This window comes from Sapajus apella, unplaced genomic scaffold (assembly GCF_009761245.1).
Source record: "Sapajus apella isolate SASKATOON/1434 unplaced genomic scaffold, GSC_monkey_1.0 scaffold2, whole genome shotgun sequence".
NCBI lineage: Eukaryota > Metazoa > Chordata > Mammalia > Primates > Cebidae > Sapajus > Sapajus apella.
Window position 1 is genome coordinate 43,838,266 of NW_022436942.1, and position 26,457 is coordinate 43,864,722.

Below are 26,457 nucleotides of genomic sequence, written 5' to 3' on the forward strand. Positions count from 1 at the left end.
AACATATATAAAGGGAATATGCTCTCTCACCACTGGGAACTCTGCAGTTGTTAGCAGGCCCCTAAGTTAGTATATTTACTTCTCTGTTTCTCTTCCTACAACCAGTAGTGATCTGAGCTCTACAGGAATATAACACCTTGCTATTATCATACCATGATGTTTCTATGGATCACATGCTTTCCAAATGCCCCAGCAATTTTAACTGTTTGCTGGTAAACCGTTTTCATCACCACTCTTCTTAGCTACATACCTCACTTGTACTAATCTTTCCTTCTTTAGATAAAGTTGCTAAACCACATGAAAGGGTTCATCAGGCTGAATCTCCCTAAACTTCTCAGTCCCTTCAGAGCTATATCTGCATATCTATGTAACTATGTTGACTTCCTTCCTTATATCCTATAATTTATATAGGTGGAAATGAAATTCTCTTTTCTTACTTAAAGACCAGTCTTTCTATTTTCTTTTTTTAGTAAATTTTTTGTGGACCCAAGTTTATCTTTTTTTTTTTAATTTTGTTTTTTTGATATGGTCTTGCTATGTTGTCCAGGCTTGTCTTGAACTCCTGGGCTCAACAGATTTGCCTGCCTCAGCTTCCTGAGTAGCTGAGACTACAGACATGTACCACTACAGTCGGCTAGTCCTATTTTTTATGAATATTCCCATCAGACCCTCTGGACCGTGCTTAATTATTTTTCATCAGCCTTCTGTCAAAATGTTTCTATTGCTGTGCCCTTTCTCTCACATTTCTAAATGAACATAAAAACAAAAAAAGAAAATGAAAGAAAAACCTTTCCTTTTACCTCACATTGAGTTCTATCATTGCCTTCTCTCTCTTCTTGCCCTTTATTGTCAAGTTTTGGTAAAGAAAGAATGTTTTGTGTTTGCTTTCACCTCTTATCACCCAACTTCCCTCTTCTACCCACTGAAATTCAGCTCAAGTTACTTCTGCATTATTGCCAGCGTGATGATTCTGAAACAAAAAATGTATCATATTATTCACCTCCTGGCTTGAATTTCTCTATTGTTTTTTATTATTTCATTCATTATGAAATTATCAAGGGCCTTGGTAGGTGCTTAATAATGGTTAATGAAAAATCAAGGATTGCCAAAAAGTTGGGGACTGGATTAAAACTTTACTTCATTATAGCACAAATGCCTGAAATATTGGACTCCCAGAGGATACCATACTGTTCACGTTTTCAGTCCTATAATCACTACAATGTCTAATCTAGACTGAAGTATCAGAGTAGAATGAGTATAGAGAGAGGAATAGAAGCAAGCCTAATTTCTATGTTTAGGCCTGGTTCTACTATTAGTTTTGCTTGCTTGCTTATATTTTGTTTTCTTCTCTTTTCATTGTGGAAAATTTCAAACATTTATAAATGTAGAATAATACATAGAAATTCCATATAATAATTACTTATATTAAACATTTACATCATCTTTACTTTTTTCTTGGTTTTGATTTTATTTTTTCTTTGATAATGCAGATCCCCAAAACCGTGTAATTCCAGTCCTTCATACTTCAGGAGAGAGTTTTAAATAATATGGCCCTCTCTTTCTTAATGCTAGTGCATTATAACACATAATGGAATTAATAATGAATATTTACATCAACTGACAGTACATAATCAAATTTTTCTAATTTTCTAAATGTTTGGGTTTATTTGAATCATAACATCAATAATGACTATATGTTACATTTATCTGGGTCTTTGAAGTCTCTTTAAATCTGCAGCAGTCCTCCCACCACTTTTTTTTTTCCTGCACCATTGGTTTGTTGCAGAATCTGTGTGAATTGTCTTACAGAATATCCTGCCTTCTGGCTTTGTCCATTTACTTTTTCTTAGTTTTATTAAAATTGTTTCATTAAGCCCTGTATTTTCTATAAATTGAATTTAGTTAAAAAAGGTTTGATTAAATTCAAAAGTAAGCTGCTTTCATAGGAATTCTTTATGGGCAGTGTTCTGTGCTTTGTATTTCATTACATCAGCATTCATACAGTATTCGACGGTTTACTTTTATTGATGGTACAATTAAGTGTTGGGTATAGCTGATGATAGCTTAAACACTCCGTTATAAAGTTCTCTATCAACCTTTCATCTAATGTTAATTCATTGATTAATATGACCTGGGTCAATTAATGCAGCAGCAGATGTGATTTGTGAGTTTTCTATTTGATCATTTCTTTAATTTGATTTTGTAAAATCTTTAATTAATCAGAACCATTTTGTTACCCTGAAATGGTTTGTAGCAGAATGACAGGCCTAGTTGCTTACTATTGTATTGACAAATTCTTAGAGTAAGGTCTTAGAGACCCTATTTACTTTCAGTGGTGCCAAATTTTTTGTTTGTTTATTTACTTTGTTTTATTACTTGTTCTAGTCTTCTCTCTCTCTCTCTCAATATTCTTAAGAAAATATAAATTTTTTTATAGCTCAGAATATTTCAGTCAGTTGCTTTGTTTTTCGTTTTGATACTCTAATTGTTTTGTCTTGTGTACTTGAATGGAAGATAGCATATATGCTTTAGATGTTATAGCGGTATTCATTTTTTTCTTCCACTATGTTCCTTGGTTTACAGCAAGATAATATAACCAGGTGCCTATCTTATCTATAAAATATCATTAAAACAACAATGCCACTATTACTATGGATGATATAACTTAGTAATTTTAAGATTTCTTTAAATTTTTTGTCCTTGCACTGTCCCAGACAGATGCAATTAAAACAGTATGTTATAAAATCATTTAGGGATATGCTATAAATTTGATAATTTAGTTCACTAAGTTAACTAATTTGATAAATTAATTCACTTTTCCTATTTGATTGTGTTTAATTTTTATGTGTAATACTGATTCATGATTCCAAAATTAAAACTATATTAAAAAAGCATACTCAGGATATTGTGCTTTAGTCCTTGTCCTTTTCACTATTCTCCCCATTTAGTTTTATATGTGGAAGTTTTATATAATATGTACATACATAACATATATCATATGTAAAACATATGTGTGTGTATCTACATATGTGCACATATCTAAGGAAATATATGTATGTATGTTAGTCCTCTCACAAAATGTAGCATATTTTAAGCTCTGTTTTTTATCTTGCTTTTTTTAACTTAACAACATTCTTTTGCCATAGCTACTTAATATTCTTGTGTGAAAGGACCAGAGTTTTCCCATTTTTGCTTTGCTGATGGATATTGCATGGTTTCCAATCTTCCACGTTACCACAATGAATATGACATCTATTTAATTTCATACTTGATCAGATATGTCTTCAGGTTAATTTCCTGCAATTTGTATCATTGGGCCAAAAAAATCTACAATTTAGGAAGATAGTGTCAGACTCCCTTTGTATATGTTGTGACTGTTCTCATGCTGCTAATAAAGACATACCCGAGACTGGGTGATTTATAAAGGAAGGAGGTATAGTGGACTCACAGTTCTACATGGCTGGGGAGGCCCCAAAATCATGGTAGAAGACAATGGAAGGGCAAAGGGACGTCTTCCATGGTGGCAGGCAAAGGGCTTGTGCATTTATAAAGCCATCAGATCTTGTGAGCCTTATTGACTACCACAGGAAGAGTATGGGGGAAACTTCCCATGTGAGTCAGTTATCTCCACCTGCGACCGCCCTCGACATGTGGGGATTATTACAGCTCAAGGTGAGATTTGGGTGGAGACACAACCAAACCATATCATTCCATTTAGTACTTTTACCACAAATACATGATAATACTAGTTTCTTGGCTTTTTTTTTTTTCTGTTTATTATGCTATTCTTTTCTAATTTTGAGTTAAATATTTAATTCAATTATTTTTAATTTTTTTCAATCTTATTGACATAAATACTTAAATCTATAGATTTTCCTCTGAGCAATGCTTAGTCTGTAACTTCTGACATGTAGATATTTTCATCATTTTTGTAATTTTAGGGTTTTAAAAAATATTTTACCTAAGATTTAAAATTTCCATATAAAGATCATTTTTTGGTGATTCTTTTTAGTTTTATTGCATTATAGCCAGAGAATAATTTTTGTGCTATTGGGTTAAAGAGTATATTTTGTATCTATATGGTCTACCTCACTGATTTTTTTAAAGGTGTTCTGTTTGCTTGATTTACTTTGGACTGAAGAAGTTGAGTTATTGTGAATTCGCCTGTTATTAATTACCCTATTTTTTGGTAAATCCTTTGGTTTCTGTTCTATGAAAGTTGCTGCCGTTTTATCTTTGACTATTATGTTTCCTTCATTTTCTTTTTAATGCCTTTGAAACTAAATTCTACCTTGTCTAATATGGTTTATTTTTATTTGTGTTTGCCTATCTGCCCATCTTTTTAATTTTTAACCTTTTGAATCAAGTTTAGACATTTACTTTTATACAGTATAGATTTAGGTTTTATTTTTGCTCTAAATTAAAATGTTTTTTTTCTCATATAAGCTATAACCACTGTGTTTATTAATTCAACTAATATATTTGATTTCAGTTCTATCATCCTACTCAGGGTATTCTCTCTTTCTGGAATAAAACCTTGTTGCCAATACATGGTGTCTGCCATCACTTGGGCACCTCCACTTCTTATCCCTTGCACAGGTCTGGATTCAAACTGGATTATGTTGGTCCTAGATATTACCTCACTTACAAAAAATTCAGATAATAATTTTATTATCTCCCACTTATAATGGAATTATAAATTGCATTTATTTTTTATTTTGTTACTGTTTATGAATTTTTGAAGGAGGTCTGGGGAGAATCGGATCTAGGCAGTAACCATCATCTCCTTTATTTTTTTAATATGGGTAAAATATAGCTGTTTTCACAAAGTAAGCTTTATTTTGCAACCATTTCAAGGCACACTTTTGAAAATATAACATACAATATGCTCTAATGTGTTTATTTGCCCATGTTCTTGTGCTGCCTGCTTTGGGATCACTATAACTTCTCCAATATGGAAATATAAATAGTTTTGGTACAAATATTTTTACTCTAAAATTTTAGTTTAAAATAATTTTGTTGTTGTTGGAGTGAAGGCAAGTGCATTGATAATGTATGTTACCATATTGGCACATGCTGAAGGAAACTTATAAAAGACAAAAAGGCTGTTTGTAAAAAAGAAATGCTTGCATTCACATTTACTTCATTTTCATTGCCAGCAGTGCAGTATGGGATTTTTTTGTAAGTAGTGGATTTCCTGGGATAGGATATCAGCAAGATTTATGTGAAAACTGCCATAGTATTAATTGACGAACCTGAGGCATCCTCACAGAGCAAACAAGGTAAAAGACTTCTTTGATGTCTGGTGGGTACTACAATGAAAACACTATTTATTGAGTGAGAGAATAGTATACATGAGAAAGTAGATTTTCTGAACAGCAGTTGGAGTCTGTTTTTTATCTTCAGGAACTGCTTAGAGATTCTGGTTAAGCTAAGTGAAAACCATAGATTTTGTCTTTCAGTGATATATTGATGCTAAGAACTCTTATGAAGGGACACAAAGATGGATTTGTGTTTATAAGGTAGTGAGTTACTATTCCATGCTATAATATTTCTTAAGGAGGTGAAATAAAATTGGAAGCAATACCACAGTATTTCACATTTGTAGTTTTAGGTTTAATTTGTTTCTAATTCTTACTGTGCTATAGTTATCACAGTAGTTAATATGCAATGCTAACTTTTTATTAGAATATATTAATGTATATTTTTATTTGATATATACTATTTGCATTTAAGTAAATGAGAATAATGAATGTGTCAATCTTTTTAAGGCAATTTATTTGAAGTTAGTTATGAGTGTTTTCCATTCTAATTAAACTATGCAGTTGTAAAATAATTCAGCACTTTTTCATAGGTTTGATTGCTATGTCATCGTTCATAGTGCCTAGAATAATTCTTGCTTTCAAATGTTTTTCAATCATTGGGAGGAAAAATAAATAAATCTCTAGACATTTTGCTTATAAGAATCTTTTTCAGTTACTTATTTAGTGATTTTTTTTTGACTCCACTAGATGGTGCTAGCTTACTTTTTAGTTTTGGAGGGCAATACAATGCTTAAGCTGAAAGGGGTCTTAAGTATCTACCAGTCTAGGCTGCTTAGTTTACAGACTAAAAAACACAGACCCTTGTAGTTTTCATCTAACTCATGGCAGAGGTAGGGCTGGGATCCAAGTTTCCTGATTCCTGTTTCAGTATTACTGTTTCTATACAACATGTATAATCCTGAAGTACTTTTGCCCTAAAATTCAAACGTCTCAAATGCGACTTATATATTAGTATTTTTCATGTCTGAAAAACCATCAGACATGGCAATCAGTGAATAGCTGAAGGAGCTTGATCTCCATCAAACATTTGTTTAGTGAAAAACCTCCAGCCTAATTTAACATTTTTAGTTTTGCTGTTCCTTACAGAATCTTCTCTCCTGTGGCGGGAATGTTTGATTAGACCATTAGCTCATTTCTGTGGGAAGAATTATTTGAAATTGATATTTGTAGAAAGTATGGCTGAATGCTAATTTTGCCAGGGGCATGGGCCCTTTGAAGAGTAAACACACTGAAGTTTTATTCTGTGAGATCTAGGTAGCTTTAAAAGAGCTTTTAAAAGAATATATTTAACCAGTAAACTAAAGAATATTTAAGCAAGCCTCTATATTTATTTTTATTATATTTAAGTCCTTTGAAAAGGCTCTTTAATATTTTTGTGTCTGTTGTTTGTTTTGCTTTGTATGGGGCAGGGGAAGAAATATTGAATATTTTAACTGGGAAAGAATAGTTTTCTTAGAGGTGTTAAGGAATTAATGGTATGCTAAGATAGGACTTGCTATAAGTTTATTTTGCTCAGTTGTCAGCCTCTATTTGACATAAAGAATGTTTAAAATTAGGACAGGTACGGTGGCTTACGCCTGTAATCACAACACTTTGAGAGGCCAAGCTGGGCAGATGGCTTGAGCTCAGGAGTTTGAGACCAGCCTGGGCAACATAGTGAGACCTCATTTCTACTAAAAAAAAATAATAAACAAAAAATAACCTGGGCAGGGTTGTGCATGCTTGTAGCTACACCTACTTGGGAGGCTGAGATGGGAGGATCACTTGAGCCTGGGGTAATCAGGGCTGCAGTAAGCTGAGATCACACCACTGCACTCCAGCCTGGGTACCAGAGTGAGACCCTGTCTCAAAAAATAAAAAAAATAAAAAATAAAGATTTTTTTAAGATTTAAAGGCAAAGGGTGACAACCTACTCTAACTTCATTAGTATCTAGCACCCCCTCGCCTGCTTTCATCCAAGTGCATTTATGGATTCAGTTACTGTTTAATTAGTTGTGAATAGACTTTTTTGAATGTATGTTAATATTCTTTTCCCCTTTAATATTTGACTTTAATAGCCCTCTTTTAAGCCTAATATAGTTACCACAAATTTATAGTTTTAAACTCCTTGTTTTATTAAGAATATTATTGAGAAATAATAATAGCTATCATTTTCAGTAGCTATCATGTGAAAATCCTGTGTATCCTACTTTAAAATATTATTTTTAATCCTCATAATGAGATGAAATCACCATCACTCTATAAATAATAGAGCTGAAGCTTGGAGAAGTTAAGTAACTTGTCTACCTTAAAATACCTAGTTTGGGAATGGGCCTGTTTTTTCAAAACTCAGGACAGCATACTTCAGAGCCTACATATTTTTGTTATGCTACCTGCCTGTTGATTAAGTATGATACTGATAATATTAGCAATGACTCTCATGATTATTGTAGTTCAATCTTTATTCATATACACATATATATATTCACCTTAAGTATTTTTGAGGGCACGTTGTTTGATGCCTGCAAATTTATAACTGTTGTTTGTTTCTGTTAATTGACCAATTTCATCATTTTAAATTGTCACTTCATCTGTAGTAAAGCTTTCTGCTTTAGTCTTCTGTGTCTTATGTAACCAATCTTTCTTTTAAATGCAGGACTGTTTTATAGTCTCAAAAATTGAGGACTTCTCTCAAATAACTTTTATTTTATGAGTTATGTCTAGCAATATTGCCAGGTATCCAAAAAAAAAATTATTTTTGGCTGGGCACTGTGGCTCACGCCTGTAATCTCAGCACTTTGGGAGGATGAAACGGGCGGATCACCTGAGGTCGGGAGTTCAAGACCAGCCTGGTCAACATGGAGAAACCCTGTCTCTACTAAAAATACAAAACTAGCCTGGTGTAGTGGTGCATGCCTGTAATCCCAGCTACTCTGGAGGCTAAGGCAGTAGAATCACTTGAACCTGGGAGGCAGAGGTTGCAGTGAGCCAAGATCACACCATTGCACTCCAGCCTGGGTAAGAAGAGTTAAACTCCATTTCAAAAAAAAAAAAAAACAACAAAATTTTTACGTTTTATTAATTCATTTAGAATTTCAAATGATAAAACCTTTACATTCACAAAAAATTTGTAAATCTTAATTCTATTTTCTAAACAAAAAGTTATAATGAGAAGAAGGGTATTGTTACACAATTTTGTAAATCCTTTTAATGTCTAACTTAACACAAGACATCTTGGTTCTCATATTTGCCTCTGCAGTCAAGTTGCTATAATATCACAAGTCATGCAGCTTCTGGAAAACTCCACTATACTCCCCTGAGCTAATGAGAGTGAAAAACATAAATAGCATCTTAGAATTGTTATGAAAACATTATTGACCTTACAGAACCTTTAAAAGCACCTCTGGGAGGTCTCTGGACCACACTTTGAGAACCACTGGTTTAGTGTTCATATGATATATCTTTTTCTATTTTTTTATGTAAAATATTTCTACAAGTTCTGTTTCCAGTTTGTCTCTTTTTTGTAACATGAAAATTTGTTGATTTTGTTGTTGTTTTATCTGTACTGGCTAACAAACTCTAGCTGTGATTTGTAGCCATTAGTCCTTAGCAATTAATTAGGTATAATCAGTAATTTTGTGTAATCATTGATATATTTGAGATTAAATCAACTCTCTTACTATTTTTTATTCTGATAGCGCTACCTTTTTAAAAATTTTCTTCCCCTTATTTGGTTTGATTGAGGTTTTAAATTATTTCATTTTTCCTCTTGAATTGCCAGTTATTTATTATTTTTCTATTTTTTTAGGTTACTATAGATATTTCATCAATAGTAATATAATATTACTGTACTATAGTTGTATTACTATGTAATACTATGGTATAAACTTTCCATTGCTCTTTATTTTGTCTTTCATCTACAATGTTCCTTCTGCCCAAAGGATGTCTAATAGTATTTTCTTTATTGTAGGTCTGCTGGTGATGAATTCTTTCAGATATTATTTGCTTAAATATGTTTTTAATATACACACACACATACCCACAAACACACATATATATGTGTGTGTGTGTGTGTTTGTGTGTGTGTCTATTTGAGATATAGACATATCATTTGTATTGCAATGTTTGCACTGGAAATATAGTTTATTGTATTCTAGCTTACCTGACTTAAGTTGATCCTTGAAATACTATTTTATTTTTCAATTTTTGAGATTTTTTCTTTGTCCATTTTGCTTACCTTAATATTCATTCTGTTTCGAATCATTGTGCCTCCTAAATCTGTGGCTCAGTGTCTTTATTCAATGTTGAAAAATTCCAAATATACATGTTTTTAATTATTTAATATATTTTAATAGTTATTATATGCAGCAATACATATTTAATGTAATACAGAGGGCATAATATATTTTATGTCTTTTATATGAGATGCGTGTCCTATAATTCTCTTATATGTGTATATTTCTTATAATTATACTCTTATAATTCTCTTGTATTTCATTTGTCTCTCCATGTATTTCCCTGAATATTTTCTTTTAACTCAACTTACAGTTTCCTAATCCTGTCCTTCAACTGTGTCTAATATAATGTTCAATCTAGCCATGAAATTGTTGTTTGCATTTGTTGTAGTTTTTTGGTTTTAGAATTTTTACTTGTTTCTTTTATTTAACATTCAGTTCACATTTTTTATAGTATCTAGTATTTGGGTATTTAATTTTAACTTTTTAAATATTTAACATGTTCATCAAAATTTTGTTATGTTCTGTGTCTGTAACTTCATTATCTGGATTACCAGTGGGTAGTTTCTATTGCTTGTGGTTTTTCTTTATTTTTGGTCACATAGTGTTAATTTCTTGCTTATTTTTTATTTTTTGGCAGACATAGAATACTGTGAATAAATAAAACTGTAGACTGAATTTGAGGCTAGTATATTATTATTTTCCTCTAGAGGTTCTTACTTTTTACTGAGGGCAATCTCTATGTAGTTTAATCTATACATTGATATATAGAAATTATTTCAAGTTTGGCTTCAGTCCCTCAGAAGCCATTCTATATTTGAATTATTCTTACTCTTTAATGGATAGTACATGCTGGTCCAAACCAATAGTATGGTAGGGTTTCCTTAGGCCTACTCTGCTGAAGAGGGCTCTGGAAGCCAAATTGTGACCTCTTAAGTTTGTAAGCTTCCTTTCTGAGAATTACTAGATATCCTGAAAGATGTGATCTTCTTACTTCTGGATCTTAATCCTATTATTCATTAGTACCATTTAGTCTTAATGTCTTGAGCAGATGTGTTTATATGTTTTTCAGTTTTTCTTTTATTATACTTTACGTTTTGGGGTACATGTGCAGGACGTGCAGATTTGTTACATATGTGTACATGTGCCATGGTGGATTGCTGCATCCATCACCCCATCATCTACGTTAGGAATTTCTCCTAATGCTATCCCTCCCATATTCCCAAACCCCTGCTACCCCTCCCCTAGACGCCCCCATCCCTCACCAGTGTGTGATGTTCCCCTCCCTGTGTCCATGAGTTCTCTTTGTTCAACACCCACTTATGAGTGAGAACATGCGGTGTTTGGTTTTCTGTTCTTGTTTCAGTTTGCTGAGAATGATGGTTTCCAGCATTACCCATGTCCCTGCAAAGGACATGAACTCATCCTTTTTTATGGCTGCATAGTATTCCTCAGAATATATGTGTCACATTCTTCAGTTGTTCTTGTTCTCAACAGATTAACTGTTCTTCATTACCTAGTCCGTTATTACTATAATCAGAAAGCCTGTGCAACGTATTCTATTTCTCCTTCTTCTCCTCTGTTGTCTTCCTTTGAATTGATGTTTTTTTTTCTTTCCTCTTTTATTCATCAATTCCTTTAGTAGCTATATACTTTATTAATTTAACAGTCACTACAGAAACTAAAAATGGACACTTAATTTAACTCAAGTTAATAAACATCTTTACCTCCTGTGTCCTTACTTAATTGTATGTGTGTTGTTCAGGATTTTAAATGTATTTTTATTTAACTTTGCAAGGAAAACATAGTGGTTATTTTATATAAAGCTTAATTATATTTGCTCACATTTATCATTTTTATGCCCTTTATTATTTCTTCTTCTCCTTCTCCTCCTTTATACTTCTTCTTCCTCCTCCTCTTCCTTCCTCTTCTTTTTCATCTTCTTCTTCTCCTTCTCTTTCTCCTCCTCCTTCTTTCTATTTTTTTTTTTTTTTTTTTTTTTTTTTTTTTTTTTTTTTTTTTTTTTGGTATCAGAGTCTCACTCTGTGGCCCAGACTGGAGTGCAGTGGTGGGATATCAGCTCACTGCAACCTGTGCCTCCCAGGTTCAAGCAATTCTTCTGCCTCAGCCTCCTGAGTAGCTAGGACTACAAGTGTGTGCCACCATGCCTGGCTTAAGTTTTTTGTATTTTTAGTAGAGATGGGGTTTGACCATGTTGGCCAGGCTAGTCTCAAACCCCTCATGATCTCAAGTCATCTGCTTTTCTCAGTCTCCCAAAGTGTTGGGAGTAGAGGCATGAACCACCAAGCCCAGCCTCTTCTTTTATTAAAATCTTGTATCACTTTTCTTCTTCTTAATATAGATCCTTTACATTTTTCTCTAGTAAGAAAATTGGTAGGTGGAAAATTCTACTGGATTTTGTTTGTAAATGTCTTTCCTTAACATTTATTTAAATCATAACTTAACTGGCTGTATTTTTCTAGGCTGAAGTTTATTTTCTTTCAGTAATTTGCAGATATTAATCTATTATTATTATTATCATTATTACTTTTACCAATGCTGTTAAGAATGCTGTCAGTTATTTTTGGACTTTTGAGGATATTTTCTGTCTTCTTCAAATATCTTTTCTTTGTCTTTGCTGTTGTGCACCTTTACATTGACGTGGCTAGGCATGGATTTCTTTTTGATTCATCCTGCTTGGGGCTTATTGCAATTCATGAATATGTGGATTGCTTTTTTATTGTATCTATTTTAGTCTGCCAGTATGTCTTCAAGTATATATTTTTTCATCTTGCTTACTCCTTCTGAAACATTATGTGATATATATATATATATATTTATATAAAATATTTATATATATGTATATTTTAGATCCTTGACCCTAGCCTTCATGTTTCCTGTATTCTTTATCTCTACCTCTTCTTGATGCCCCTAGAGAATTTATATGTATACATCTATATTCCAGTTGAAAATTTTGAACTTGCTCTTAATCCAGGTCATTGAGTTTTAAAGCTTCAGCTATTTCTGATTTCTATGTAGTTCTGTTTCTGTGCGTTTTATTATTTCTGCTAACATTTATGATACTGTATTGGATTGTGTATTTTTTGCCTTTCATTGTTTGGTTTTGGTTTTCTTGTTTATTGTTATCTTTTTATTTGCCCTGGAACATAAACGTGGTTATTCTTAGATTTGGAATGAATATTTTGTCTGTATAAAGAATTTTTCAGGTGGCTGGAGACACAAACGATCTACAGTCATTTCTGGTACATTTCTGGTGGTGGTTTTCTGATCACTATCTGAGCAAATCTGAGCTACAAACCTATAGGAGTGTCAGCTTGTGTTTATTATTTTAAAAAGGAGATTTTATCCCACTCTACCGAATATTGAGATTCGGGATAAGACATTTAATTTTCGGCAATGTATAGCTGATTGATGTTCCAGGTTTACGTGGGATTGTCAGTTATACCTGTCCACCTTAGGTGGATTTTGAATTTTGTTTCTTTAAGTTCTAAGGCTGAAAAAATGGCATGTCATATCCATCAATTTAACAATTTTTCTCACATTAAAAAATAGCTTTACTGTTCTGCTTATCTCTCTTTGCTTACCATATTTATTTAGATTTTTGAATGAGAATTCATTACTTTCATAGCAGCTTATTTGGAAATATTCTAAAAAATAATGACTATTTTTAGTTATTTTCAGAGTTAAGGATGATCAGGCTATCTGGCCAGCAATTTCTGAAAATGAATTTTAACTTTTTTCTAAGTAACTTTTTATCTACATAATTAATGCATGCTTATTGTCTAAAATTATACTGTAAAATGATGATAGTAATCCATAATTATACCATCCAGATATAGCCAGCATGTATGAACCTTCCAGATTATTTTCTGTGCATTTAAAAAATCACTGCTCTAATTATCTTAACAATAAATTGTATTTTTAGATGTCAGTAATTAAATATTTTTCTAGTTGAATTTATCAGATAAGAGATACTTGAAAGCAGAGATTCTCTCTTGTATTATTTTCTGTCTCTCAGTCAACATGACACAGTGCTGAAACTAGTAAAACCTAGTCTCTGATGAGTTTTATGTAAGGGTAAAGATATTTTTGGAAAAATGGATTTTCATATTTGTAAACATGTGGAGAATATAATTGTTTTATATTTATTAACATAACATTCTATGCCTATTATTTCAAAAAATTATAAACAAAAATTACATAAAACGATTATGAAAATAAAACTAATAAAAATAGCAAACACTTGAATAGAAATTCAATAATCTTTGAATATGAACAAATGTAAAACACTAAACAAAATACATTCATATATGAAAAAGACATAGCATATGAAGAAATGTTGATCAAAATAAGAAATTGTTTGGAATGAACATTGTAATTCAACAATGATGCCTACTTTTTCTATATAAATAAAGGTAGTTAGGATACAGTTTAATTAGAAAAAGTTCAAGTAGATAATTAGATAACTTTTCATTGAATGTTAGATAAAATTTAATAATACCTGTGATTGCTAGAGTTTATGTAAACTGATATGTTTTAGGGATAGATTTTATATTTTAATATTAAAGAAATGTTTAAAATTTTAGTACTGCTTTTGAGAAATGTGTTCAGAATTTTAACACTACTGAAACAGAATGTTGATTTTATTTTATTTATTTTTTATTTTTTTGTGATGAAGTCTCCCTCTGTTGCCCCAGCTGGAGTGTAGTGGTACAATCTCGGCTCACTGCAACCTCTGTCTCCTAGGTTCAAGTGTTTCTCCTGCCTCAGCCTCCTGAGTAGCTGAGGCTACAGGTGCATGCCACCAGGCCCAGCTATTTTTGTTGTATTTTTAGTAGAGATGGAGTTTCACCATATTGGCCAGTCTGGTCTCGAACTCCTGACCTCGTGATCTACCTACCCCAGCCTCCCAAAATGCTGGGATTACAGGCGTGAGCCACCGTGCCCAGCTCAATTTTAATTTTTTAAATATAAAATGAGGTTAGGCATGGCGGCTCATGGCTGTAATCAAGCCTATGATAGTAATATATTAATCTTTAATTTTCCCTTAGTTATACTCTCTGAGGATATTTTGTAATTTCTCTGGGATTGGCTGTAATATCAGGTTTGTTGTTTCTAATGTCACTTATTTGGAACTTCTTTCATTTTTTCTCGTTAATCTAGTTAGTAATCTATTTATTTTGTTTATCCTTGTAAAGAAAGAGGTTTCAGTTTTGTTTATTCTTTGCATGGATTTTTAGGTCTCAATTATGTTCAATTCTGCTCTGCTTTTAGTTATTTCTTTGTTCTACTTACATTTGGGGTTTGTTTGTTCATGGTTTTCTAGTTCCTCTAGACATGTGTTAAATTGTTAATTTGAGATTTTTCTAACTTCTCAATGTAGGCATTTAGTGCTATAAACTTCCCTCTTAACACTGTTAAATTTCTGCTTTAGTTTCATTGTTTACCCAACAGTCATTCAGAAGCCAGTTGATTTCTATGTAATTGTATGGGTTTTGGGAGACCAACTTGGTGTTGATTTGTATTTTTATTCTACTGTGGTCTGAAAGTATGATTGGTATGATTTCTGTGTATTTTATTTCATCCAGATATGCTTTATGGCTGAGTATGAATTTGATCTTAGCATATGTTCTGTGTGTAGGTGAGAAAAATGTATACTCTGTAGTTTATGGATAGAGCATTCTGTAGATGTCTATTAGTTCCAGTTGCTCAAGTGTCAAATTTAAGTCCAGAATTTCTTTGTTGGTTTTCTGCTTAAATGATGATCTGTCTAATGCTATATGTGGGAAATTGAAGTCCTCCACGATTACTGTGTGGCTAAGTTTTATTGTAGATTTAGAAGTACTCTTTTTACGAATCTGGGAGCTTCAATGTTGGGTCTGTATGTGTTTAGGGTAGTTATGTCATCTTGTTAGATTAAACCCTTTATTATTATGCAATGCCCTTCTTTGTCCTTTTTGACTGTTGTTGATTTAAAGCATATTTTATCTTACATATGCATAGTAACTCCTGCTCTTCTGTGTTTTCTCTGGCATGATAGACTTTTCTTGAACCCTTTACTTTGAGCCTGTATGTTTTATTACATGTGAGGTAGATCTCTTGAAGACAACAGACGAGTGGGGGCCTTGTTTTTATTCAGCTTCTCAATTTGTGCCTTTTAAGAGGGGCATTGTATTAGTTTATTCTCACACTACTATGAAGAACTACCTGAGACTGGGTAATATTTGAAAAAATGAGGTTTAATTGATTCACCATTCTGCAGGCTTAAGAGGAAGCATGACTGGGAGGCCTCAGGAAACTTAAAATTATGACAGAAGCTGAAAGGGAAACAAGCATGGTGGCAGGAGAGAGAGAGATAGCAAGTGGGGAACTGCCACATGCTTTTAAACCATTTGATCTTATAAGAGCTCAATAACAATCATGAGAACAGCATGGGAATATCTGCCCCCTGATTCAACACCTCTCACCAGGTCCCTCCCACAACATTGGGAATTACAGTTTAATATAAGATTTAACATTGGAGGCTGGTCCGAGTGCAGTGGTGTTTACAACTAATTGATCACAACCAGTTACAGATTTCTTTGTTCCTTCTCCACTCCCACTGCTTCACTTGACCAGCCTAAAAAAAAAAAAAAAAAAAAAAAAAAAAGATTTAACATTGGTTAGGGACACAGCCAAATCATGTAATTCTGCCACTGGCATCTCCCAAATCCCATCTCCTACTTACATTTTAAAGCACATTCATGCCTTATTAACCGCCCCCCAAAGTATTAACTCATTCTAGTATTAACCCAAAAATTCAAGAACAATGTCTCATCTGAGACAAGGTACCACCCTTCTGCCTATGAGCCTGTAAAATAAAAAACAAATTATACAGAAGATACAAGAGGGATACAGGCATTGGATAAATGCTCCCATTCCAAAAGGGAAAATTGGCCAAAACAAAGGGGATACAGGCCCCATGTAAGTCCAAAATCCAATAGGCAGTCATTAAACTTTAAAGTTCCAAAATGATCTTTGACTTCATGTCCCACTTTCAGGACATGCTGATGCAAGATGTGTGCTCCCATGGCCTTGGGCAGCTTTACGTCTGTGGCTTTGCAGGGTACAGGCCTCCTACCAGCTGCATTCATGGGCTGATGTTGAGTGTCTGCAGCTTTTCCAGGTGCACAGTGCAAGCCTTCGGTGGATCTACCATTATGGGGTCTAGAAGATGGTGGCCCTCTTCTCACAGCTCCACTAGGCAGTGCCCCCATGGGGAATTTGTGTGGGATCCCCAACCCCATATTTACCCTCCACACTCCCTTAGTAGAGGTTCTGCAGGAGGGCTCTGTCTGTGCAGCAGACTGCTTCCTGGATATTCAGGCATTTTCATACATTCTCTGAAATCTAAGCAGAGACTCCCAAACCTCAACTCTTGCCTTCAGCACAACACAGTCCCAAACACCACGTGGAATATGCCAAGGCTAGGGATTTGCACCCTTGAAGCCATGACCCCAAGTGTACCTACGCCCCTTTTAGGCACAGTTGGAGCTGGAACAGCTTGGGCACAACTGTATCCTGAGGCTGCACAGAGCAGCTATATCCTGGGCCTGGCCTACAAAATAATTTTTCTTCTTGGCCTTTGGCCTCGTGATGGGTGGGGGTGCTGTGAATGTCTCTGAAATGCCTTGGAGACATTTTTTCTCATTGTCTTGGCTGTTAACATATGGTTCCTCACAAATTTCTGCAGCAGGCTTGAATTTCTCCTAAGAAAATAGGTTTTTCTTTTGTACTACATTGGATACAAATTTTTCTAACTTTTGTACTGTGCTTCCCTGTTAAATATGTTTCACTTTCAGGTAATCTCTTTGTTCACTCATTTAAGTATATACTTTTAGAAGCAGCCAGGTCACATCTTGAGTGCTTTGCTGCTTAGAAATTTCTTCTGCCACATTTAAATCATCTCTCGCAAGTTCAAAGTTTCACCAGTCTCTAGGCCAGACGCAAAATGCCACCAGTTTCTTTGCTAAAGCATAGCAAGAGTGACCTTTACTCCAGTTTCCAACAAGTTCCTCATCTCCATCTGAGACCACCTCAGACTGGACTTCGTTGTCCATATCACTATTAGCATTTTGATCAAAGCCACTCAACAAGTCTCTAGGAAGGTGTCTTTCTGTCTTCTTTTGAGCTCTCCAAACTGTTCCAAACTCTCCCTGTTACCCAGTTCCAAAGTTGCTTCCACATTTTTGGATATCTTTGTAACAGTACCTCACACCAGGTTCCAATTGTCTGTATTAGTTCATTCTGACACTGCTGTAAATAACTATCTGAGACTGGGAAATTTATGAAGAAAAGAGGTTTAATTGACTCACAGTTCTGCAGGCTTAACAGGAAGCATGACTGAGAAGCCTTAGGCAACTTAAAATCATGGTGGAAGGCAAAGGAAAATGAAACACCTTTTTCACATGATGGCAAAAGAGAGAGATAATGAGGGGGCAACTGCCACACAGTTTTAAACTATCAGATCTTATGAGAACTCACTCACTATCACAAGAACAGCATGGGGGATATATGCCCCCATGAACCAGTCACCTCTCACCAGGTTCTTCCCCCAACATTGGGAATTAATTACTGATTATAGTTTAGCTCTGTGTTCCCACCCAAATCTAAATTCAACCTGAGATTTGGGTGGGGACACAGAGCAAAACTATAATCAGTCGTTAATTCTGTTTACATTCAAGGTTTGTTTTAATATGTAAGCTTTTGACCCTATTGTGAGGGTGTTAGCTAGTTAGTCTGTAGTTTATTTTGTGTAGTTGCCTTAAAGCGTCTGTGAGCTATATACATAGCCATGGTTTGGTGGTAGCAGTTATTATTATTTCATCCCCATGTTTAGATTTCCCTTAAATATCTCTTGTAAGGCTGGTCTAATGGTAGTGAATTCCTTTAAATTTTGTTTGTCTGAAAGAAATTTTATTTCTTCTTTGTTTATAAAGCTTAGTTTGGCAGGATATGAAATTCTTGATGTTTCTTTCTTTTCTTTGAGAATGGTGAAAATAGTCCACCAATATCTTCAAGTTTGTAGGGTTTCTGCTGAGATATCTGCTCTTAGCCTGATGAGCTTTCCTTTATATGTGATCTGACCTTTTGTTCTAGATCCATTTAAGATTATTTATTTAGTGTTGACCTCACTTTTTGACCATATGCCCTGGTGATATTTATTTTTTATATTATCTGGCAGTTGTCCTTTGGATTTCTTGGATCCAGATGTCTACCTCTCTAGCAAGATTCGGGACATTTTCTTGAATTATTTCCTTAAATATGTTTTCTAGGTTGTTTTCTTTTTCTGTTTCTTTCCCTGGAATTCAAATTTATAGGTGGGAAGTGACTGGTTTGTTTGCTTTAGATAATGACATAGTTCCTGGAGAATTCATTCATTGTTTAAAGTTCTTTTCCCTTTTTTTTTTCCTTACTGTGTTAGTTTGAATAACTTGTCTTCAATATCCAAAATACTTTGTTCACTTTGGTCTACTCTATTGATGAAGTTTTCAATTGTATATTGAAAATCCTTAAGGCAGTTTTTCAGTTTTATTGTCTCTGACTGATTTGCTTTTACAATTTTTATATCTGCCTTTATTTTCTTTATTGATTTAGAGATTTCTTTGCATTGATTTTCAACCTTGTCGTGGATCCCATTGGACTTCCCTGCAATCCAAGCTTTGAAATATCCATCTGTTATCTCTGAACCTCCATTTTGTTTGAGAACTATTGCTGAAGAGCCATAGTGATCCTTTGATGGTATCACAACATTCAGATATTTAATGGTGGCTGATTTAATTTGGCTGTGACTCCACTAAAATCTCATCTTGAATTGTAGTTCCTATAATCCCCACATATCATGGGAGGGACCTGGTGGGAGGGAATTGAATCATGGGGGTAGTTGCTTCCATGCTGTTCTCATGATAGTGAATGAGTTCTCATGAGGTCCGATGGTTTTATAAGGGTTTTTTCCCCTTTTGTTTAGCACTTCTTCCTAAGCACTTCTTCCTGCCATCATGTGAAGAAGGATGATTTTGCTCCCCCCTCCACCATTACTGTAAGTTTCATGAGACTTCTACAGCCCTGATGAACTGTGGATCAATTAAACCTCTTTCCTTTATAATTTACCCAGTCTTGCACAGTTCTTTGTAGCAGAATGAGAATGGATTAATACAGTAAATTGGTTCTGGTAGAGTTGGGTGGTGCTGTAAGGATAACCAAAAATGTAGAAGCAACTTCAGAACTGCGTAACATGCAGATTGGAACAGTTTTGAGGACTCAGAAGAAGAAAGGAAAATGTGGGAATGTGTGGAACTTCCTAGAGACTTGGATGGGTCAGAAGACAGGAAGATGTGGAAAAGTTTAGAATGTCCTAGAGACTTATTAAATCAATGGCTTTGACCAACATACTTATAATGATATGGACAATGAAGTCCAGGCTAAGGTGGTCTCAGATGTAGATGAGGAACCTTTTGGGAACTGGAGTAAATATGACTCCTGCTTTGTTTTAGCAAAGAGACTGACAGCTTTTTGCCCCTGCTGTAGGGATCTGTGGAACTTTGAACTACAGAGAAATGATTTGGGTTATCTGGTGGAAGTAATTTCTAAGTGGCAAAGCATTCAAGAGGAAGCAGAACATAAAAGTTTGGAAAATTTGCAGCCTGAAGATGCAATAGAAAAGAAAAACCCATTTTCTGGGGAGAAATTTGAGCCAGCTGCAGAAATTTGCGTAATTAACAAGGAGCTAAATGCCACCAACTCAATAGGGAAAATATCTCCAGGGCATGTCAGAGATCTTCAAGGAAGGCCTTCCTATCACAGGCCTGGAGGCCTGGAAGGGAAAAATGGTTTTGTGGGCCAGGCCCAGGGCCTTACTGCTTTGTGCAGACTCAGGACTTGATACCCTTGTCCCAGCCATGGCTAAAAGGGACCAACATACAGCTTAGGCTGTTGCTTCAGAGTGCAAGTCCCTAGCCTTGGTGGCTTACATGTGGTGTTGGGCCTGTAGTTACACAGAAACCAGGAATTGAGGTTTGGGAACCTCCACTTAGATTTAAGAAGATGTATGGAAATGCCTAGATATCCAGGCAGAAGTTTGTAGCAGGGGTGGAGCCCTCATGGAGAAGCAGTATCATGTGGTTGCATATCATGAGAAACATCTGTTTTGTAACTCTCCATTGGTGTGGTTTCAGAGCATAACATCATCACTCAGCCTGATGCAGACAGCTTTATTGCTCACCTGTTCTCCAGTGTGTCAGCCTTTCGCTTCTTCTCAAATGAGGGGTCTACCTTTGGGCCCATGACAGTGAGTGTTGGTTGTGGTGGTCTTAACTGGTTGTGTTGCCTGACATCAGACCCTGGGGGAAGTGGTCAGGGGCCAGAGGAGTTGGACTGGTGTAAGTATGTTACCCATTCCAAAGCCTCTAGATAGCCCTCTGAACAATGCATATTAGTCCTGAAGGGGCTGTACTGGAGTCAGGCTAGCCCAGAGTTCAGGTGATGACTGTGATTGGGGATGAAGGGTGGTCCCTAGGCCTGAAGCCATGCTCTCAGGAAGTGGCAGGCAGCACACTTAGGTGGTGGGAACCCAAGGGAATATCACAGGCCTGTGGGGGTTGGGTTTACAGAAGGCTTTGGGATTTAGGTGAAATATTTCAGGAGGGCAGGGTCACTGTGCTATGTGGCTTTAACTCTAGCTCTGACCTATAGCAGCATTAGATCTGTATGAAACTGAGTCAGTATGTTAACTGGCCTTTTCATTTCTTGCTTGTCTGAATTATGTAGTGTAGTTGAGCTTTTTATAAAACTTACTTTCCAAATGTGGTCTAATGGATGCCATATTTTTGTAATTCTTTCATGTTTGAGAATATCTGTCAGTTGCCTTTATACCTGAATGAGAATGTAGCTGTGCATTCTATTTTTTGGTCACACTTTCACTTGGTACTTCGTGGTCATTGCTACATTGCATAAATGATATTGTGTGTTGCCATGGTAATTCTTGAGGCTAACTGAATATTTCTCTCCTCATGATTGATTTCTTTCTTTATATTCAAGTACTATTTTCTTTGTCCTTAAATAGTAATTTAATCAATAAACATTTTATTGTCCACACATTCATAAAAGTTTTCTTTGGAAAGCAATGTACTTTTCAAACTATGGATTAAGTTTTTTCTTTATTCCTGTAAAATTTTGATTTAGACATAGTTGGAAAACTTTTTGGTTTGGTTTTATTTTTTAGTTATAAGTGATTCATATTTTGGTTGTATTTGTCTTTCATTCATGCATGTTATTATTTAGTTGATTTAACCTACGTCTTTTCTTTGTCTGCTTCTTCACTCTTAATTCCCAGTGTGATTATCTCCTCTTTGTGGACAACTCAATTCCTAGCTCTCTGTTCCATATATGTTGTTTCTAAATTATTTATTAGCTCTGTCATGGTGTTACTTTGGTACATTTGCTTACCTACATCTGTTGTTTTAATATCTTTGGACTCGAGTCATATTAAATTTTTTAAAATGTCCTTCTATAGCCCAAAGTATTTTCAACATTTTGTCTTTCTTGAGTTACGTTTTTTTCAGAACAGAGAATACATATTGTTTTCCTCATATATTGCTGTCAAGCAAATTACCCCAAACCTAAGCAACAAATATTTATTACCTAGCATTTTCTGAGAGAAATCTGGGAATGCCTTAGTTAGCTGTGTGGTTCTGGCTCAGGGTCTCTTGTGAGGTTTCATGTTGTAGCTGTCAATCAGGACTGTCATGTTCTTAAGGCTCAAAAAGAATCAAAAATTTACTTCTAAGCTCACTCAAATGTTTACAGACCTCAGTTTCACATATTTTAGATAATTTCCTTTTGAAGAAAAAACTAGGCTGACTTTACTAAAAGTTTGCCTTTCTTAAATGCACCTCCCTTCTCACTGTGATAGTTAGACCAGTGTTTTAGAGACCAAACTAAATCTTTTAAAAATATTTTTTACTGAATTTTCTTTAAATCTTTCATCTTAAAAATCTATATGCCTTTCTATGTAGCGAGTTCTCCCACTTTGGCTATATAACAAAATCATATGATAGAGAATAGCATCAGGTTTTCCTAAATTTTTGAATCGTTCAGTTCAATAACCATGTTTTGCTGCTGTTGGTGGTGGTGGTGGTAGTGGTCAGAATTCAATACAAAATGACAGTTCTTTTCAATACTGATCCTTTCCCCAAATATACTGTTTTTAAAAAACACTACACAAGAAGTTAATTCTCATTTTAAAAATATTAAAAAAGAGAAGTGTACAGAATAAGTGGTGAAACTTTATCTCTCATTTTGTAGGAGTGACCACTGTTAGCAATTGCTTGTGAATCATTCTAGACCTTGTCCTATGCAATACAATGAGAGATATGTAGATTTAGGTTAAGATTCATGTATATATTTAAATTTAGGTTTACTCGATAGCTAAAAGCCTATGTTTGCAACTTAGGTTTTACATACAGTAATATATCATGGACATTCTTCCATTTTAGTGCTGCTGCACATTGAAGACTATAAATATTCTTTTTTGATATACTCTGTAATTTAATTGTTCCCTTACTGATGGACATTTAATTTGTCTCCATTTTTTGCATTTAAATAATACAGGCAAGAATATCATTATATATTCATTTATATTGGTGTATCACTATGTAGTAGATTCATAAAAGTAGAAATGCTAGGTAAAATATTTCTTAATATTCTGAGGCTTGAAATCATGTTTATTCCATCAGATTGGAATCTCTAAAAGAATGTTGAATAGGTTAATTGTACGTTTCTTGTACATTGATTGAAAATTATGATGCCTTTAAAAATTTGATATTAGCAGATAATTCTTATTAATTCCTTCTAGACTAATATGTGGCACACTGATGGTTGTTTTTAACGTGTACAGCCCTAAGGTGGAAGCACATGTAGCAATTGTGAGGAAAAGCAACGAGACTAGCAAGTTAGAATGAACTAAGAAAAGGAGACAGTAGTAGAGGATGAGTTCAGCGAGATTGTGAGAGGGAGATCATGGAGGGTCATGTAGGCCACCTTCAAGGCTTTGGAGAACCTTCTCTTCATTATAAAAAATACAAAAAGTAGTCTACAATTATTGTCTCCACCTCTACTGCACTGTGGTTTTCATCCTTTAAGGCCTCTATTAAGCTGTTTTAAGCTTTTTACACCATTAAGGCCTCTAGTAAGCTGTTTCATCACTGTCAAAACACTGACCTCTTCTGATTCCTTGTCAACTATACCTGATACTGCGGACTGTATATAATTTCATATAAATAAAAATGCCTTTCGCAATACAATTTTATAATTGTATACTATTTTATGTTTATTCTTACTTACAACTTTCTTCATCGCAGAATTCCATTTGCCTTTTCCTTGTTTCTTCTCTCCGTTGTTCTCCTGCTTTACCTGCTTTCTTCTTTAAGCTTTCTTTGCCAAATCCTGCACCTTTCCTCATTATGTAACCTAATGTTTCATTCTTGGTTCTCTTCTTGGATAACCCTTGAAAAGTCTCACAAAATGTTCCCCATTCCAAATGACTTAATAGAAATTTCTATTTCAGATTAATTCTGGAAAACTTAAGAACTATGTATATGGTGAAAAAAATTAAGCCTATGAAAGTACATTGCTTAAGACATTTAAATATTTAATAAAGGATATTTCATTTTACACAACTACTAATCTGTATTAATCGGTATTTTCTTTTCCCTGGGCTATCTGCTTCAGTGGATTAATTGAGGCTCATCAGATATTATTGTAAGGCTTACAAAATTTCAATACATTTTCTGTTTTAGCAGACCTTAAATTACATGACAGCCAATATATATTTATTACAACATATAATAAACTATTTCTAATCCATTGACATTTATAATAAAGAATTGGTCTGTTTTTTCAACTCAGTCAAATATTTGATAAGGCAGAAACATTTATTCCCAGATAATAATAGCAATTTTCTCTAAGTCATATTGCTATTTTACATTACAGGAAAATATCATTTACATCAATAATAGATTCAAAATTTAAAAATGTGGGAGTACAGCCTGAATTTGGATTTCAGTTTGTTTTTTCTTCTATGAGCCTATTAAGCATTTTCCTGCCTTATTTGATATTACATGATTTATTTCTCATTATCGGAAAATTTACTTTTTCACATAAAACATGTTTTACCAGAAATTATATATATATAACATTGTTACTTTATTTCACTCAAACTGTTAGAGATACTGTAATCTTGAAATTTATTTAAGATATATCTTGAAATATATCTTTGTGAAATAGTTTATAGTGCACCCATTATCCTATTGCATTATCTGAATTTTCTAAATATATGCTGAATTAGATTTTCTTACAAGATTTCATAATATTCATTCTTTTATTCATTTATTAAAAGCAGACTGTTCACCCTTTTATTTTGTGAATTTATACATAATCAAAATAAATCTTGGGTTAGATGTTCTAAATTCCCCCAGGATACATATATTTCATAAATTCCAGATATCAATTTTTAGACATAATATTAATTTTGAAGATTATGTATCTCAATTAATTATCAAGTAACCTTTTTTGATTAAACAAAAACTCATGTTTGTGTCAACATTTAATTGAATAAAACTACTTTGTAGGAGTTTGACAAGAAAAACGGAATGAAGCACATTTCTCCAAAATGTAACCTCAGGGACTCGTGTACAGTTTTCACTGAAGACATTCTGCTTACCAGTGCTTACTTAAGACCTTAAACTTTATATCCAGTTTCTAGAATTGCTTCTTTTAACTAACAGAGTAACACCCACAGAAAAGATGAATAGTCTAGTATCTAATTTAAAGAATATTTTCTAGATTTGTAATATCTTCCATGAAACTTTTAGACTTGTTTAGCATATTTTTCTCATGCTAACTCCTGATGGCTGATTTAAACAACCTTCTTGGATTTTTTCCTTATGACCGCTGAGCTTCTAAGGCTCATCTAATATTTTTTAGATAGTATTATACTGATTTTAAGTTTCTCTGGTCAAAGAGGAGGTCCCTTATGACAATATTGAAATACCTGAAGAATATGCTACTAATTCATTCCTTCTGATATGATTGTACGTACTTCATTTGGGAATCTAAGGTAAGTATTTACATAGTAGGAAAAATGGCATTCTAATGTTATGCATGCTACCTGAAGCAAGGATTCAAAAATCAAAGGCTCTGGAAAGAATTGAAAACTATTCTTTTAATAAACAAGTCCTGGTGTTTATCCCTTGTTCCATTCTTATTTGAATATAAAGCATTCATTCCCAGAGTATGCCTTTTAGTACTGTGTGTAATTTTCAATTGATAGATAATTATGTCATTCAAAAATATGTCACCCAGATGCCGGTTTAAATAGTAACATAGTTTACAAGATATGTTTCACCAGGAATTTGGACTGAGTCCTCACTTGTAATTAATGATAATGAGAAATGCAAAGTTGCTATTATTTAGAAAAAAAAAAAAAAAAAAAAAAAAAGGAAAAATTCCTCTAAAGTCTGGAAGACTGTATGACATATGTAATCTTACAATTTTTTTCTTGTAGGTGGTTTAGAATCTTTGAAAAACCTTCAACAACTAATTTTGGATCATAATCAGTTAATTAGTACAAAAGGTCTTTGTGATACACCTACCATTGTATACCTAGATTGCTCCCATAATCATCTTACTGATGTTGAGGGCATTGAAAATTGTGGATTGCTCCAAATATTGAAGTTACAGGGAAATTATCTGAGTGAGGTAATTGCTTTGAATTAATTGATTTCTATGATTAATGCAACATTTTTCTTTTGATAGAAATGCCAATCACATTTTAAAAGCAATTTTGAGTAACTTTTTTGTTA

General features: G+C 34.0%; 1 protein-coding gene across 1 annotated transcript in view; it reads left to right on the forward strand.

Moving 5' to 3' along the window:
- Positions 1-26,457, forward strand: part of LRRIQ1 (leucine rich repeats and IQ motif containing 1) — a 206,090-nt gene that overhangs the window by 29,303 nt on the left and 150,330 nt on the right. The window contains exon 11 of the mRNA XM_032297035.1: positions 26,160-26,353. Coding sequence (XP_032152926.1) covers positions 26,160-26,353 — 194 coding nt within the window. The remainder of the gene's footprint in view (positions 1-26,159; positions 26,354-26,457) is intronic.